This window comes from Notamacropus eugenii, chromosome 1 (assembly GCF_028372415.1).
Source record: "Notamacropus eugenii isolate mMacEug1 chromosome 1, mMacEug1.pri_v2, whole genome shotgun sequence".
Taxonomy (NCBI): Eukaryota; Metazoa; Chordata; class Mammalia; order Diprotodontia; family Macropodidae; genus Notamacropus; species Notamacropus eugenii.
In genome coordinates this window covers 530626641-530645142 of record NC_092872.1, presented here as the reverse complement: position 1 = coordinate 530645142, position 18502 = coordinate 530626641, and the positions used below count along the sequence as shown (strand labels likewise).

Here is an 18502-nt window from a genome sequence, read left to right as displayed (position 1 = left end):
ATAGATCAAATTGTACAAAACATAAACCATCAAACTCCTAAAGCTGCCAGGATCATGAGAAATGACTTAACAAAAAAGTAATGTGGGTTATTTCTATACTAATGTTAGAATACTAACTTTAAAAAATTCTTCGATTAACTTAATAATGTGTCTAATACCTGCCTGTCCTTAGAGGGAAGAAGGTAAGACAATGATAGGAAGAACTTCTGCCATCAAATGGATGATGTCTTCAGACTGAGAAAGTCCAGTGCCAGAGTTTTATTTTTTATCCTCCCTCCAACCTCCAGGTCATCCTTAAATCATGGACCAATAGACATCAGCTGTTATCCACAAAAATAAAACAAAGGCAGAGTGCCACTTACTAGCAGTGTGTTCCCAAAAATACATGCAGATCAATTAACAAGTCACTTCAGATGTAATAGGCTGTTTTGTTATTTAACAAAATCATTAGTAAAAGGAAGATTTCTTTCAGAAAAATATAATTTGCCTGAAAGCTTGGAACACCCGAGTACTGAGTACCTACTATAACAACCAAACATGACAAATTTTCTTAAAACTGGTACATTCCTTCCGCGATACAGTAATAAGTACTATTCACAACCAAAAGTGGATATGGGGAAATGACAGTTAGCCCAGTGTCAACAACTATCTTTCATCCACTTCCTAAACATAATCCTGCCAACAAAAGGCTACTGAAGTCTCTAATTATCAATACAAGCCTATTTGAGGATGTGGGGCTATAACTGCTCAACCAATGGCTCACTGATTCTAAAGAAATGCACATCTTAAAGACTTCTTGGCCTACTCTCTAATTAGGCCTTGGGGGCAGATGAAGGAAATGCTTATTTTCATGGCAAGTTCTATAGGTACCAGGCCTTAAAATTAGTGTTCCATCAAGGCCACTGAAAACCAAACAGCAAGCAATGAAACTACACTTCCCTTGCCTCTTCAGCATATACCACAAGACAAGCAACTGGGTAAAGATGTATATTTATTCACTTTACAAAGAGCGTGATGTTTGGTAGCCATAAACAGCTCCATTTATAGACAAATAGACTGTACATACAATATGCCCATGGCCAGCTCAAACTCACTTTGCCTAAGGTGTTAATGTGGCTCCAGCTCCATAAGCAGAGCAAAAGGATATCCTTGTTTGGCCACTGAGATTAAAAAGTCCCTAACAAAATAAGGTTGTTTTAAATATTCACAGGAAAAAAAACCTCTCCACCTATCCCTTCCTTCCTTCCTGTTTGAGACCATGTTCCAAAGAATATCCCCCTATTTAGCCCTAAACGACCTAGTTTTTCTTTTCAAATAAATGAGTGATAATTCTAAAGGGTCTTTTTTAGGACACAAAAATAAAAGTATTGGTTTATACATACATAAAAAAAAAGCATGAGTTCAATTATTTTTTCTTAAAAAAAAAAAAAGGGTAGCCAAACTTTGCCAAGCTCGGGTAACAGAAAGAGAAGAAAGCATTTAATTACTAAACATAAATATATTTTCCTTGCATTAAAAAAATCAGGATGGCCACTGATGACAGTATTAATTGAAGCCAAAAGAAAGAAAAAATTGGTCTCTGTCCTAAAACTTTGACAATGGAAAGTTGAAATGAATTCATGACTTGACTGTAAGTGAATGCCAAAGAATAGTGTGCAGGTAGTTGGGATGTGCTTTAAAAACGAGCATGGATGGCTGCCTGGTCATGTTCTACAGTCACAGAGAACCATTCATGTGGCTAGGGATGTTGGTTATTTTGGTTTTTGAACTACCATAATTGTTTTCTTTAAAAATTACTTAAATATCTTAAAAAAAAATTAGCAGATTTGGTGGGGGAGAGGGGGAAGAGGACAAATCCAGTGATTGAGCCTGCCTGGTTCAGATTACTTTGCATTATTTCCTAGAGATTAAAGGTGCCTTTCTCTAAACCTGCAATCACATCTACACCTTTATTTTTTGTCATGCCTCACCTTCCACACAAGGCAAATTTGGATCATGCTCATAACTTCTTTTCAAGTTTACTCAGGACAGGATCACACCTGGACCAGATTACACATACCAACCTGCAGTAAGAGTGGATTCCTCCAAAGAACAGGTTGGGCTGTGGTTTTGGTAGGGGAATGGGTTGGGGGGAAAATTTCCTCATCTTCATTTAACTCAATTCTTGATATAACCAATCATTCCAGGACTTTATTATATTATAAAAATATAAGATATGTAGGACAATCGTGTCAGTATGTTGCAGAAAAGTGTGTCTATTTACTGTGTAAAGTTTATTAACAATTGAAAGAAACATTCTTATTTACACAGTTAAGTTTGAGGTGGGAAGGAGAAGGGGGCTGGCATGGTGAGATCACCATTTGAATTTGGAAAGGTGGGAGGGCCTTCTGCATTCTGCCACAGAGGTCAAACACAGAGACTGCCCTCTACAGAAGAACATGGCAGCATTCAACAACGTGAGTCAAAGTTTATAGTTCTATTGGCCTATTTTCCTTTCTTCTTCATTCTTCTTCACTTTCATTTTCTGGGTCCAAATCAGACTCTCCATTTATTTCTTTCTCCTCACCATTTTCTGTGTCCTGATCTATTTCTTGTTGATCATCATCATCATCATCATCATCATCATCATCACCACCATCCTCCTCCTCTTCATCCTTTTCACTTTCTCTCTCTTCTTCATCCTCCTCCCAATTCTCCTGATAAATTAATAAGTAGAACAAGCATTCACAAAGGCTCTTTATCAGTAGGCAGCTATACAAGAGAAGGCTAAAGACCATGGTAGCAGGAAGAGCTACTTACATCAGAATTTTTATCTGCCATTACTTCATCATCAGACTCCTCTTCAGAAGATTCTATAAAACAAAATCTTTACTTAATTTCAAAACCATCTAAAAACCAATACAATTAAGAACCTTATGTTTTATTTCACAAAATGCTTATCTAGCAATAATGTTAATCAAATGACTGTTTTTGACAAGACTTGTGAATTCACCATAAGGAAATTCCCTCCACCAATGGAGACTGGCACTTTCTCTGCCACTCAGGATCTCAAAGAGTTACTTGGTGCACTTCAAGAGACTGATTTGCCCAGGGTCGAATGTGTGTCATAGGCCTTCCTGACTCCATAGCTAAGTCAGACAGATTGAATATCGAAGCAACAATATTTTAATATTTTAACAGAATTTTTTAACTAGATCTGTAATTTCATTGGAAGAGAATTCCCAACATGGAAATTCATTTCCCTCCCATTATATGCATGAGTGCATATAATTCCTTGTGATTAGTTCAATGCCTGGAAAATAGCAGACACTTGAAAAATACTTGCTGATTGACTCTACCAACACAAACTGGTAGCTCTTCTGCAAATGAGAGTCTTAGAATGCTGCTTAGAACATTAAGAGGTTTAAGTATCTTGCCCAGGGTTGCACAGCTATTATGTGTCAGACGTAGGACTTGAGCCCAGGTCTACCTGATTCTAAGGCTGCTATTTTCTTCACTGTGACATCATGGCTCCCTTTCATTAGCTACAAGAGGCAAATGTTCTTGATGCAACAAAAGAACCAAGGATCTAAACATATTTTATTAAAATTCAAGCTCTAAGAGTCTCTTAATCGAGAGGTCTGACAAAATCCTAAGCTTTGATCTATGGATTGTAACCGATGCAATCTTTCCAATCAAAGAAAAATGGAGTGGTGTGGTTTAGTTATCATATTTTCTCTAAGATATGGTATCTTATACAGATTTCCCACCACAAAGCTGAATTTAAAAGAAGCAAAATAAAGTAGTATTTCTCATTTTCTACATTGAAGAGAGCAATATAGAACTACAACTCCAATTTGAGTTTCCTCTTCTTACCTTCCTCATAAACCAGTTTGGCCGTCTGCTCAGGTGGAGGCACACCTTGTGTTTTTTCAGAGGCTGCCACCTAAAAGATGAAACATTAACATGAAAGTCAGCCACAGCCTGGCTCCCTCCACCTTACCCATTAAAAAACAAAAACCCTACACAAAAAGATAGGGAAAAGGACTAGATGCAAGATTTCAATGATTTGTGTTTTCTGTCAGTGTGCAGCCATTCATCCCCTAACATGACAGCTGCTGGGGCTAAGGTGATGATGAGTTTTATAAAATAGAGCAAGGCCTACCTGCTTTCCCCAGAGAGAGGTAAGGCCTCAGATCCCCGCTCCCCAATCAGGTTTCAGGGGGCTCATGACAGACCAAGTATATATTCAAATGTTTAAAAAAAAATGAAAAAGGAAAAACTCCATAAAATTTCTAGAAATTGGGGTATAAAAATCCGGAGGGATGTAGTAAATTGGGAAAAAATTTTTACAGCTAAGCTCGGGGATAAAGGCCTCATTTCTAGAATATATAGAGAACTGACCCAAATGTATAATCATACAAGTCATTCCCCAATTGATAAATGGTCAAAGGATATGAACAGGCAATTTTCAGAGGAAGAAATTAAAGCTATCTATAATCATATGAAAAAATGCTCTAAATCACTATTGGTTAGAGAGATGCAAATCAAAACAACTCTGAGGTACCACATCACACCTATAAGATTGGCAAACATGACAGAACAAGAAAATGATAAATGCTGGAGAGGATGTGGGAGAGTTGGAACACTAATTCATTGTTGGTGGAGCTGTGAGCGCATCCAACCATTCTGGAGAGCAATTTGGAACTATGCCCAAAGGGCTACAAAAATGTGCATACCCTTTGACCCAGCAATATCGCTACTAGGACTATATCCCCAAGAGATCATAAAAATGGGAAAGGGTCCCACATGTACAAAAATATTTATAGCAGCACTCTATGTAGTTGCCAAAAACTGGAAGTCAAGGGGATGTCCATCAATTGGGGAATGGCTGAATAAATTATGGTATATGAATGTAATGGAGTACTATTGTGCCATAAGAAATGATGAACAAGAAGACTTCAGAGAGGCCTGGAAGGACTTATATGACCTGATGCTGAGTGAAAGGAGCAGAACCAGGAGAACTTTATGCACAGCAACAACCACAGTGTGTGAGAGTTTTTTCTGGTAGACTTAGATTTTTGTAATAACACAAGAACTTCTGAAAAAAAAAAAATCCTAATGGTGGACCTCAAGGCAAAAAGCCTTCCACACTCAGAGAGAGAAATATGGAAGTCACTCACATAATGTAGCAGATCATGTTTGTGTATGTGTATCTGTTTGTGTATCATGTTCTGATTTGTTATACGGATTCTTTCATTTATCTTAGTCTGACTACATAGCATGACTATAGTGAAAAGATACTCAATAGGAAAGTATATGTAGAATCTATACAGAATTGTATGCAGTCGTGGGGAGGGAGGGAGGAAGTGGGGGGTGGGTGGGGAGGGATAAAATCGCAATTGTATGGCAGTGATTGTTAAACATTAAAAAAAATAAAAAAATTAATAAAAAAAAAAAAAAAAAAAAGAAATTGGGGTATAATATAGCAGTATTAACTTAAATACCAAAATTCTATGCACTCTCAGGAGCTTTCTCCACAAAAAAATCCCAAGGATATTGTATGAATTCTGACAAACAGAGCATTTCTTGAAAATTAAGACAGGAAATTTTGATTACTAAATTGACCTGGCATATTTTCCCCTAAAATAAAGTAGGGATGTGGTATAGGATCAGATAAATATGTTCTCATGCTTCCATTACTACCACAAAGAAAATCTTTCATTGTGAATTATACAGTACATACCTGTGTAATAAGAAGAATGAGTTTTCCATGCAGTCGAGAGAGCTTTCTTAAGGTTTTGACTCTGCTCTCCATCAACTGGTATAACATGCCCAGCTGGGGTACCAGGTCAGGCAACTAGAAGAAAAATGATCAGGAAACACTTGTCTCATTTTGTGTCAAGCCAACAAGATCAAAGGGAATCTCAAAGCACAAAGCATTTCCTTTAAGCAGTTCTGACACACACTACTCTATAAAGGGGGGAAAAACAATTAGAAAAAAAAACCACCTCATGTACCATTTTCTTAGTCTTCTTTCCCCCATTTTAGGCACAGTGCGTTTCAAGTTCACTACTCAACAAACATGGAGTATTCTCCCTGACAAATCCCCAGAGTGTGCTTCAAATACTGTGACTGATACCCTTTTAAAAGACTTGTATTCTAAAGAAGTAGGGGATGATTCAGAATGAACTATCGAGGTTAAGGGTATGGAGAGTTCAGGTTCACATAAACTACTTATAGGAGAAACTAAAAGTTAAACTTTGATGCATAGCAAATTTTTTAACACTGACATAAACTAAAGCTTTTCATATGACACAAAGGATCAGTTTCTTTTTTAGCAAAGCTGAAAACAATTTTTTAAAAAGTTCTCTTCTACAAAATGCAGATATTACCTGCAAGGATGTATTCCAAAGAGCTATGAAGATCAAGGGAGGATGTGTATAAAGCACTTTACAAATATTAAAAATAGTATCATTTTAACTGTGTGGTTAGCAAATATGTGATGAGGACTGCTCAGGTGTTAACATATACTGAGACCTGAGAATATGATCAATTCTTTTCCACCATGTTTCCATTCACCTTCCCCACTCCCAAGTCAAGAACAGAAAGGGAGAAAGAGGGACCTAGGATGGACAGCAAACTTTTACCAAAAACACTTCCAGTTCTTCTCTACCTTGAAATCTTAAAACAGAACAATAAAAACAAAGGATATAGAGGGAATAGCTGATAAATTACATTACTGACATTCTTAAGACATTCTTAATGTTGAAATTAATTTTTCCCCAAATAGAGTTGCAAATGTCTGTTTTACTGATTTACTGAGGTCAAAAAAAGGACAAAGTGTAAAAACTTTAATATCAAAAATAGTGATTTTAGGAGAAAAATGATTACATGCAGTGACAGGTAGGTGGTACAGTGGCTAAAGTGCTGGGCCCAGAGTCAGGAAGACCTGATTGTGTTTAAATCTGGCCTCAGACACTTACTAAGCTTTGTGGTCTTGGGCAGGTCACTTAACCTTTGCTTCAGTCTCCTCATCTGTAAAATAGGGATAATAATAGCACCTACCTCCCAGGGTAGCTGTAAGGTCAAATGAGATAACTGTAAAATAATTAGCACGGTATTTGGCACATAGCAAATGCCATAGATATAAAAATGTTAATTGTTATTATTAACAGCAACACACATTCTTATGTTTCCTAATAAAATGGCTTCAGATTTGTAAATTTATGATTAAAAAAAATAAGGGACTAAATAATTTTGATTTGGTCAAAATTTCTATTCCTTCATAAATAGTGTTTTGTTTCTTCCTCCACCCATCCTGAAACACACCTTGAGGCTGTTAGGACACTATGGGTCGGGTCCAGATTCCCAGAGGCGACTAGCTGAAGCCATTTTCCCTAGCCCTGGGACTCATTTTCCATTTTCTGGGAGCTGCTCTTTTACACTGCACTGTACTACCTCTTAATAACTAATGATAGTCAAATGAGACAAGGCTGGATCATGCTCCTACAAAATGTTGTATAAAAGCAGAGACCTGAAAAATAAGGGACTATGGTGCCACTCTATAAATGGGAATCTCTAAGAGACATTACCTCTGATTAGTTCAAGGGGAGATTTTTTTTGAGGGGGAGGGGACACAAGAGGCTTGGAAGTTGTATAAAAATTTAATCCAAATCTTTCAGTGAACGTTAGCAGGGTAGGGGGACCCCATCCACCCACCCAAGGGTCTGTCTGGTTATTATTGTGGAAGATACTTACTGTGGACAGATAAGATGCATGTATGGTTAACACAGATTTTAACCATGGAACCATAAGCACAGCACTGGAAAGAAAAATATAAAAATTTGCAAGTCAAAAGTCAAAATAATTTGGCCATTAACCATCTTTAAGAAAAAAAAAGCTGTGCAGGGGAACTAAATTACAGGTCCTATTCTCTGGAAGGCAAATGGTCACATTAAGTCTTATAGTTCCATAATTTTTTTTCCAACACTGACAGGAAAGCTATTTTGAGTTTTACACTGTACCAGAAATTACAGGGGAAGAGAACATTAATTCCTCTGGAAACTTCAAATCCAACTTTAGAAATTATATTCCTCTACTATCTAGAGAATGAAGTTGAGGCCAAGAACCACTCTACTGCAATGTCTACTGTTAGCATTAGGAAAAAAGCAAAAGATCTGGTATCAGAAAGATCTGAGTTCAAACACTGTCTCAGACACTCATTAGTTAGGCGGTCTGGGCAGATCATTTAATAACCTATTTGCATCAGTTTCCTCATCTTTAAAATGGGTGTCATAATAGCACCTACCTCTGGAACAAAAATGTAGCAGATAATTCCAGAATTTCAAAACTAAATTCTCAACATTTAATCACACTACATAAAATACCCAGAACTAGCAACCCCAAAGTGGAAAATTACAACCCTGCTCTCAATAAATGTATATAGAGGATACAATATAAAGTTGCAAGGTGATATATGACCTGGGCCAGGAAGAGATCCAGACAAAGTGCTCTACAAAAATGTGAGGTGCAAGAGAAACTTTCTGGTTTGGCGACATGGTGGGGAAAGACAAAGTTAACACCAGGCAGCAAATGAGCCAAGCCCTAAAGGTTCTGAAAAGGAATGCCAGGGAGGAAGGAGATTCTAAGTCTGAGATCTGACAGGATAGGGAACAGCTAAAAGTCCAGTTTGTCTTTGGGTAACTAGAAGGCAGTAACAGGAAAGAAGACTGGAAATTGGTAGGTTGCAGCTACATTGTCAGTTGTTTAATATTTAAATTTGTATTCTATCTTATAAGGAAAATGGAATCAACAGAAGTACATATCCAGACCTGGGTATAAAGATTATTTTGGCAGCCATATTAAAGATGGTTTGGAGAAGTGAGTGAGAAACTACAGACAAGAAAATCATTCAGGAGGCAATTAACAAATCTAGGTAAGAGATAATAATTAAGTGTCATGTTCAAGAATCAGTAAGTAGGCCAGGTATAAGAAGGGAATAGATTAATGAGAACTTTAAATGTCAAAAAGAGGACTTTATATTTGATCCTGAAAGCCATAAGGCAGCACTGGAGCTCAATGAACCCAGGGATGACTGATCAAACCTATACTTTAGAAAAACCACCTTGGAAGCTGAGGGGAGAATAGATTGGCATGGGGACAGATTTGAAGAAAAGTGACCAGTTACAAAGCTACTGCCATAGTCCAGGCAAGATATAGATATATGAAAGAGATTTTGCAAAGATAGCTGAATTATATATTCTTCAAGGATAAATTCATAACTCGTCTCTATGCCTATTCAATTCTACCTTTTGGTTTTTCTGGCTTCCTTTAAGACTGAGCTCAAAGCCCACCCCGCTCAGAAGGCTTTCCCAGTCTCCCCAGCTGCTGATGGCTCCACCTTCAGATGACCTATTTTGTATATATCTCATATGTACCTAGATTTTCACATGTCTCCGTGATTAGAATGTATGCTTCTTGAAGAAAAGGAACTGGCTTTGGGAGGATTTAGGGGTCTTTCTTTGAACACAAAGCATTAAGCAGTTTTTGGCAAATTGTAAGCACAAGGAATGCTTACATTAAATATGATCCTCACAACCACCCTGGGATGTAGGTACTATTAATATCTCCATTTACAGTTAGCTAAAGCAGACAGAGGTGAAGTGATTTGCCAGGACTACACAGCTAGTAAGTGCCTGAGGGCAGATTTGAAATCAGGTCTTCTTGACCTTCGGCCCAGAGTTGTAGCCATTGCACCTCAACCCCTTCAGTAACTTGGGATATTACTCACCAGCATCTATGGAGTTCTACAGCTTAATGCAACTACTATAATATCATCTACAGACAATAATCTGGAAGCACCATCAATAAGGCTCCCTCTTCCATTTGAACTCTTGAGCTGGACATCATTCATGATGGTAACCATCTGTGTCAGATGCCTTTTGTGAACACAGAAGCTTTATGCCCCCGCTTTGATATCAGTAAAACAGAGGAAGGGCAAATGAAGCTACTGCTATTACTGCACTTATCAAAGAATCCTATCATACAGAGGGATCTGTGGTACTGGATTCATCACTGGAGAAATGAACAAGGCCAGATAGCACACATGAAATTGTACAGCTCTTCTACAGCCCTCAAGATTCTCCAAGAAAAATAATCTCATCTTATCAATATCAATATTTTTCTAGTCATGCTTTACGACTACAAATTAGATAACGCCATTGTCCATGAATCTAAACTGTAAGTTACCCAAGGGGAAATGGAAGCATATATGGTAGGTCCAACTAAATAAGCAATAAGTAGCCAAAAAAAAAAAAAAAAAAGGTATCAAAGAGATGTATGACCAGAAAAGGAGGTGAACTGGCCATATACTGAAAATGAATGATAAATATATGGACAGTCTAGGTGCTGCCCTGGTGGATGTGTAGTGTTCAGGAAGGTCCTCAGCATCTTAAGTGGACCTCCTTTGGATCATTTAAAGGACATGGAAAGGAAGAACGAGTTGTAATCTGCATATGGGAGGGAATACCAACACCAATGAAATATAAAAAAAAAAAATACTAGAATATCATTAGGCACAGTTTAATGGCAAGTAATAAATTTAACTGGCAGGGTTGGTCTTAGCTAAGCTAATCTTACACTATTTAAAATCAAGGTTATCCACAGGAAAATTATTCTCCCTGATTTTATTTCTCTTGGCATCTCTGCAGGAAGGCAGTAGATGGGAAGAGGTCAGACCAAAATGATGGTTTCATGGTTTCTCAAAGAGCCACTCATTTGGTAGGTAGGGATGCATTTCTATTTTTTTCTCAGACTATCCTACCTCACTCCGAAAAGTGCCACAAGGCATATAATTAAGTTATCAAGCAAATAAAAGATTAATTTTCAAAGACTAGAGATATCCTAGGGCAATCCCAAAAGTGACCTAAGAAATACTAGAGTAGTCTTATAATAGTATACACATCAACAAATTCTCAGTAAAAATGAAAAAATAAATGCCTCACCTATTTGGATGTCCTTGTAACCTCTTAGTAAGCTGGAAAGAAAAAAAAATCAGAAACAATATTTAACAGAAGACTATCTCTGTAACTTCCAAAAACACCTATGCCACAAATATATGCAAGAAAAAAATACCAAAGCCTTTCTCTACCTTAGGAAATTTTTAACTTTAGCTCTCAGTTTCTGTAATGTTCATTTTTAATAGACTATAAGAACACACACATATTAAGAATAAATCTTTGATATACAAGTCTCCAGTAGAGAAAGCTTCCTCTGAAGGGTGAATAGATAGGAAATGACTTCAAGACAAAAAAAATATCAATAAAATGCATACAAAAATTTTAAAAAGCACACCAATTCAAATTCCTTATTCTCACCACCTTGTCTCCCAAGTGTTATTTACTGGAAAAGAAACTACACAGAACACTCTTTTCCTGGGGCCATATTCAGAGCTCTTGCTAAGAAAAGTATTTCACTGATCTCAACAATGCTTAATACATGGTGCTTTATCAACACATTGCTATATCCTCAGGTGTGTCTGAAAATGCCAGTTTTAAGAAGTACCCTTAACAATAGTATTATTTGGTAGATACCATTAACTCCAAAGCCCGAAGTCATTGTAAGTTGGATTAATATCTTTAACCTCTGTAACTCCTCCCTTCCAAAACTAACTTTTATATGCTTTCTCAGCTCTAGATTTATGTATTATTCAACCACAATTCTCAAGTATGTCTAGATTTATAAAAAAAAAAAAAAAAGGATTTGATGCAGAGAGAAAAGAAGCCATGTCAAAAACGATTTCTTTTCAATTAAAGTTACCTAAGTATGACAATCGTTTGACAGACTTACTTCAGCAAGCATATATCTAGTGACCATGTCTATTGAGTTTCAAAGATGACATTTCTGCTAATAAAGTAACAAAATGTGCACAGTGGTGCATCTTACACCTTATAGCAAGCAGCCTAGCACAGCAGAGTTTGAACTCTGAGCAGAGTTTAAAGCCTACTCCTGCCACTTAACAGATAGTGTGACTGTGCAAATCACAAACACCTTATTCTGAAAGGTAACCTCTTAAAGAAACAGTACTAAACAAAATGGTCCAAGAATTGTAGTAGAAAAATACAAATCATGCCTGGTCTTCCACACCAGGAAGTTCTCTTACCTCATTCAATAAAGGAATAACAGCATACACTGGAATCCTTAACACTGTGTTTCTTATTAAGGTATCCTTTCTTGTTTGAAGTACTTTCTGTAAATAAAGGATAGAAAATTATCTAGTAATAGAAATAAGAAAGACAGCAAGGACACAAAGTCAGTGGGTAAAAAGGATGCTACTAAACTTTAAACCCAAAGGAAAACCCTTTAAGGAACCCTTACCAACAGAAATAAAGAGGGCAAAACAACCTAATTGCTGCACTGTGACCCATGGAAAATGAGAGAGCTTCAGTTTTTAGGATCAAGAGGAAAGATATTTTGATTGCAATTTTTATTTTCAACAAGTAGCTTTTCTTTAGAAAACACAAAAAAACATTTCCCTATTAACAGTGAAAAAGTGCCTTGGATTTGGAATCACAAGCACAAGTTTAAGTCCTGGGACAGACTCTTCCCAAGTGTGTGACCATAGTCTTGAATGCCCCCAAGAACAAACACAAAATGTTCTCTCTGGCATTCAAAGCCCTTCCACCTTACTCCCCAACATGCTCTCTCTGCTTCAGTGCCATTGGCTTTCTGGTTGTCCCATGAATTAGACAGGCCATGTCTGGCCTCCAGTACTCTCTCTCTGGCTGTCTCCCATCCCTGGAATGCCCTCCCTCCTCAACTCTGCCTACAGATCTCCCTGGCTTCCTTTAAGTCCCAACTAAACACCTTTTACAGGAATCCTTCCCCAAACACTCATAATTCCAGCTCCTTCTGTCTGTTAATTATTTCCTATTTAGTCTGCATATTACTCAGTTTGTACATAATTGTTTACTTGTAGTCTCCCCTACTAGACTGTAAACTCCTTTAGGACAGGGACTACCTTTTGCTTCCTTTGGTATCCCCACTGCTTAGCACAGCACCAGGCACATAGTGGGTGCATAATAAACGTTTACTGATTGATCTGTACAGCTGGATTTATCCTCAGAGGACATCTAGTCTAACCCTCTCATTTTACAGATGAAGACACTGCGACCCAGGAAGGCTGAAGTCACAGTGAGATTCGAGAATCCAGACCTATTGACTAGAGCAGTGCTCATGTGAGGACTCTAGTGGACTGGTGAAAAATAACATAAAAACTTCACAAACATAAGGATTTTACTGTAGAGCTAAATCTCATTACACAACTGAAAATTAGTCCAACTTAGAGTTAAAAAAAAAAACCACTATTTAAAAAAATTACAATAATTAAAAACTAAAATGTTATTTAACACCATTAGATTTCCTCAGAAACTGATATAATACAAGATGTAGTAAACTCTGAAAATTCACTTAAATGACACAAAAGGATAAAAGGTCTAAGTTACTAGAAGTACTAATGCACAATGAAATGAGAAATATACAAGAAAGTACATCCCCTTGAGCAATCTCTACATGAGAACAAGTATGCCATCATTCTCTTACCAAACGCTTAATAAAACACACACCCAATTATTGTTTTCTTTAAGGTGTCCTGGAAGTATTTTTAGATTAAGGAAGTAAGCTGGTCATGTAGCACAGACAAGGACATCCCACACAAGGTAAGGACATCTGGATGTGACATCCCTGCTCCCCATGGCACCATACTCTATGAGACATTAAAGAAGCCACGGGAGGAAAGCTTTGACAACACTGGGTGGTAGCTTCTGTGAGGACATGCATGAAAAAGCCAGCATGGATTGTGTGCTGAATCAGTGGAAGCATTACACAATCTAATCTATTAAAACACTTTTGTATGCATAGACACATATACATATCACATGCACTGGCTTGTCTCAACCAAAATATTTTATAGATAGAGGATACAACCTCCAAAGAAAGACTTCATGAAAAAGTTCATGAATCACTGGCAACTGTGCTATCATTTTAGATCTATGCAAAACCAACAATTAACACTTACATTTAGCATATAGCAGTCGTTGCTTTCCAGGCCCTGCACTAGAAGAACAGGGTAGCTGTCAGCCTTCAGGTCTCCTTTTCTTTTTTCTTTTGTTGTGTCTATGTCCATTGCTCCCAATCGCTCTTCAATGCTAACTTGCTGAATGAATAAAAATACTGTGGTTAAAGCACATTCTACTCCATTATTCATGCATATGGAGCCACACACTAAAATAAAATGCTGTCACACAATTATCCTATGTCCCTATGCTCAGATCTAGGAGCTAATAATGGGCAATTGTCACCTCCAAGGAAAACAACCTTCTTCCTACCGTACTAAAAATCCATTATAAAGGCTAGAGTATGGGAATATACATTTTTCTTGTTACAACAGAACTACGATCACAGTGTGCAAGGAAGGATGATGACTCAATGTGTTTCTCAAATGAAACACTATTAGTTACATTCTCCAAAGATTAATATTTATGAACTGAAAAAAAGTAGGTCTGTAATTTGTCCTTCATACAAACAATTTCCCAGTTGGGTTGATACTAACAATTCTAAAATAACTCACTTGTCTATTCCTTCTATTCCCTGTCCTCCATTCTACTCACACTCCAATACCACCACCTGCATGATATGGCATTAGTTTCCTACAGTTACGATTCCCACATCAATTTTCTCTAATTCATATTTTGCAAATTAATTTCCCTGATAAGCAGATCAGATCAGACCAGCCATATTAATCTATTCAATACTTTTAAAATTTAGGGAAGTGAAACTGACTACAAAAATACCCTACGCTACTTAGCCAGGTATCTAAAGCACTCCATGATCTGAGGTCACTGTAGGAACAAAGTTTTCTATCTCAATATTCTCCCTCCATGTGTTCTACATGCCAACAAATGCCTCTAGAACTGAACTGATATTCAACTGAACTGACTGGTATCATACATCTACACATAGATCTATATGGTATGCATGTATGTTTGTATACATGTATCAATATGAATCTATAGGTTTTGAAAAGCTACACATTCTTCACGATATAGCTTATATGTTCCTACTTCCTCTATAAAAACTTGTTTCCTTGACTACTCAATTAAGAAATCATTTGTTCTTTCCTAGACATCACAAAAAGTACTTTGCACCACTCATTTCAGATCTGTTTTGTCTGTCTGTGTTGTACTTTAGGTAAAAGCTCAGGTCTTCATTCTCTTTGGATCCTTGGCTCTAGCTATGAGACTATACAGAATACAAACTTAACGTTATACCATGGAGTAGATGAGAGCTGTAAAATGGGTGCCAGAAAGGTGTGAGTTCAAATCCTATTTAGGCACTAGTTGCTCTGTAATCCTAGGCAAATCATTTAACTTCTCTGTGACTGTGTCCTGACATAGTGCAACATCAGAAGGCTGGACTAAAGTTCCTTTAGGCTGTCAATCTATGATCCTGTGACTGAATGCCAGACATGCTCAGACAGCCAAGAGAAAAGCATCACTGGATCTCAGCAAAAAGCGAAACCAGACTGAAATCATCACAGCAAGTACTGGCTTTGATTTAGTTGTGTAAAGTATGAAACAGCCCAACAATGATTATATAAATATGTTCCTTTCTAGCTGAGGTGTCAAGAAAAAACCAAAGATTCATATTTCTAACCCAAGATGGGTCCAAAGCAAGGGTCATTTTCTACCTTTTTCAGGCACCACACTCTAAAATACAGTAAAGGAAAATAAAATGGACAGCAGCAATAGCCTGACAAACTTCTAAAGGGTTTAAGACTTGGATGTTAGTTATGTACGGTGACACCCTCCCACTGTCTTTATGGAAAAATAAACAAAACAAAAAATCTAAAACAAATTAGACATAGTATGTGGTAGCAAAGGTACCATCACCCTCTTTGAAGGCTTTGATGGCGACATAAGCAATGACTCACAATTGGATGAATGTGTCATTCTCTGTAAAATCTGTCATTTTAAATTAAATGAAGAATCATCTGAGTGACCCACCCCATCTGATATCCCCTGACTTCAATTACCTCCTTCTCCTTTAATTTCCTTTTGCTTTCCGTTTTCTCTGTCTCCAACGTAGGTTTGATGGCTGCATGATGTCCAGGAATCCCAGGGCCTAAAACTTTAGCCTCTGAGTTCATCACTGGTGTTCTTACCTACAGAATTGGAAACAGTGTTAAGAGAAGTGGGGGAAAAACCCACATAACTCAATTACTCAACTGAGGTAAGTTTAAATCAGCAATAATGGTGAGATATACCACAAATGTCTGCTACTTGAATGGAATTCAATGTTTTAGTCTCTCTCTAAAAACATTTTTAAAAATAATATGGGTTTCTTCTTAATATAACAAATTTTTAAAAATCTAATATTCACTGATTGATATAGATGGTAAAGTTAATTTTACTGGAGAAATATGCATATTTTAATTAATTTGCCTACAACCAAGTTTCTAAACTATAAAACTACTTATTAATCAAAATTAATTCTTAATTCTATTACTGATTTAAAGAAGTTTCAAGTAGCATCATTACATTAAGAGGAAAAATACAACAAATCTTCTTTTAAAAATCTTAGCACTTAAACACATTGCTGATTATTTCACCAAAGCTACCCAAATGATATGCCAGGACTTCTCAGACAGCCAAGAGAAAAGCATCACTTATGAAACTCAGTCACAAGCGAAACCAAATGGAGGTCATCACAGCAACTCCCGGCTCTTATGCTTTAATTTTGTTTCCTGAAGTATGTACCAAAATGATTTTGATAAGACCATAACTTTACTTAATCAGACTCAAATTTTTAATCAAAAACAGAGTGCCATGCTCTCTTTACCTTTTTTGTTCTAATTCCAGAGGGATTATCAGCAAATTAAAATCTACAGTGACTTCAAATTCCATATGCCATAATTCATTAGAAACTTTATAGATCATTTTGTCTTAAAGATGAGTATTTTCAGATGCACTTTCAGCGTTTACTTATTCACTTTTACACTTATGTTACAGAAAGATATCACAAAATTATCTTTAACCCTAACATAATCCAATTACACATAATGCCTTTTTTCTTTGGGGAGGGATGGGGCGGGGGGTATAGATGGGCCGCCCACAATTGGGATCAAGGGACTTGCCCAGGGTCACACGGCTAACTACACATGTGAGGCCAGATTTGAACTCAGGTCCTCTTGACTCCAGGGACAGTGCTCTATTCACTGCACCACCTAGCTGACCCTCACATAATGCTTTAATGCAGTGAGTTAACCTATAATAATAGCCTCAATTTACCCATAGTTTGGGGCAGTTTTTTTTTTCTCCCAAGGTAACTGAACAATTAATATCTGCCTACAGCAAAATTACTCTAAGGCAAGGACAACAGGGTATACTCTTCTCCAGGCACTGTGGGAAGCCATGGGGGACACAAATAAAATGAAAGACTTGGAAGGAACTTACACACTCCAACAGGAAAGACTCAAGTCATATTAAGAAAAAATACAAATGAATACAAAATAGTCAAAGAAGGAAGAAATGCCTTAGGTCAGGAAAGGCTGTGTATCAGGAGTTCTTGGACTAAGCTCTGGGGGAAGAGTGCTTGGGGGGGTGGTCAGACAGAGATCAAGAGCACTGTGGAAGACAAAGGGAAAGACACAGGGTATGTCACAGAGGATCAAAAAGAACAGAGTGGGGCCTGATTTTAAAGGACTTTAAAAGCTAAATGAAGAGGCTTATAATTTATCTTGGAGGCAACTGGGAACCACTGGAGTTGACTGAAGAGGGGAGTCATATAGACAAACGTACACTTAAGAAACTCAGAAGCAGTGTACAGGATGAAGTGGATAGAGTGGGGAAAGATTTGAAGCAGGAAAACCAATTAGGCAGCCACTGAAATAATCAAAGTGAGAGATGATAAGGACTTGAACCAAGATGACAGCTGTGACCGGAGGGAAGAGATCAGGTTTCAGAGATGCTGAGAAGGTAGAAATGATACAATGTAGCAGTGATTAGATATGGGAGATAGAAGAGTTGGGTTCAAGATAATATTAAAGTGACAAACCCAGGAGCCCAGAAGAACAGTGGTATCTTCAACAGAAAAAGTGAGGTTTGGAAGAGGGGGTGGGGAGAAGAAGAGAGAGAATAACAGGGTATACAGAAGAACTGAGTGAGGGCAGTAAAAAAAAAAAAAAACAACCCAAAAACCCGAAATGCTAGAGCAAGAACATCCTCCCACCCTGCCACGGTGCTGAATGAAGTTGCAGGGCAGTGACAGAGATGACCATGGAGGAGGTATTGCCATGGAAGAGCTGGGTCTCAGTGAGGATTAGTGAATGAGAGAAGTGCAAAGGGAAGAAGGAAAGCTTCCTTTCAGTGAGCGGTTGGGCTGGGCAGGGGCCATGAATAAGGTAAGGCTTAGAAAGAATGGGAGAGAATATTGGGGAGGAAGCTTGGGGACAGTTTGCTCCCAT

The 18502-nt window shown here is 37.5% G+C and overlaps 1 protein-coding gene and 2 non-coding genes across 4 annotated transcripts in view; all 3 read right to left on the bottom strand.

Annotated features, from left to right (window-relative positions):
* Nucleotides 1-974: 974 nt before the first annotated feature.
* Nucleotides 975-18502, bottom strand: part of WDR43 (WD repeat domain 43) — a 43218-nt gene continuing 25690 nt past the window's right edge. For both annotated transcript variants that reach the window (XM_072634081.1, XM_072634082.1), the window contains exons 10-18: nt 16073-16201; nt 14057-14194; nt 12143-12229; nt 10986-11017; nt 7741-7804; nt 5726-5839; nt 3856-3925; nt 2800-2852; nt 975-2696 (exon numbers count right to left, since the gene is read on the bottom strand). In XM_072634081.1, coding sequence (XP_072490182.1) covers nt 2502-2696; nt 2800-2852; nt 3856-3925; nt 5726-5839; nt 7741-7804; nt 10986-11017; nt 12143-12229; nt 14057-14194; nt 16073-16201 — 882 coding nt within the window. In that variant the 3' untranslated portion in view covers nt 975-2501. The remainder of the gene's footprint in view (nt 2697-2799; nt 2853-3855; nt 3926-5725; nt 5840-7740; nt 7805-10985; nt 11018-12142; nt 12230-14056; nt 14195-16072; nt 16202-18502) is intronic.
* On the bottom strand, nt 15506-15580 carry LOC140521853 (small nucleolar RNA SNORD53/SNORD92). Its single transcript, XR_011973133.1, has one exon. It is a non-coding gene; the product is annotated as a small nucleolar RNA SNORD53/SNORD92 (small nucleolar RNA).
* LOC140521854 (small nucleolar RNA SNORD53/SNORD92) lies at nt 16676-16753 on the bottom strand. The gene has a single exon (XR_011973134.1). It is a non-coding gene; the product is annotated as a small nucleolar RNA SNORD53/SNORD92 (small nucleolar RNA).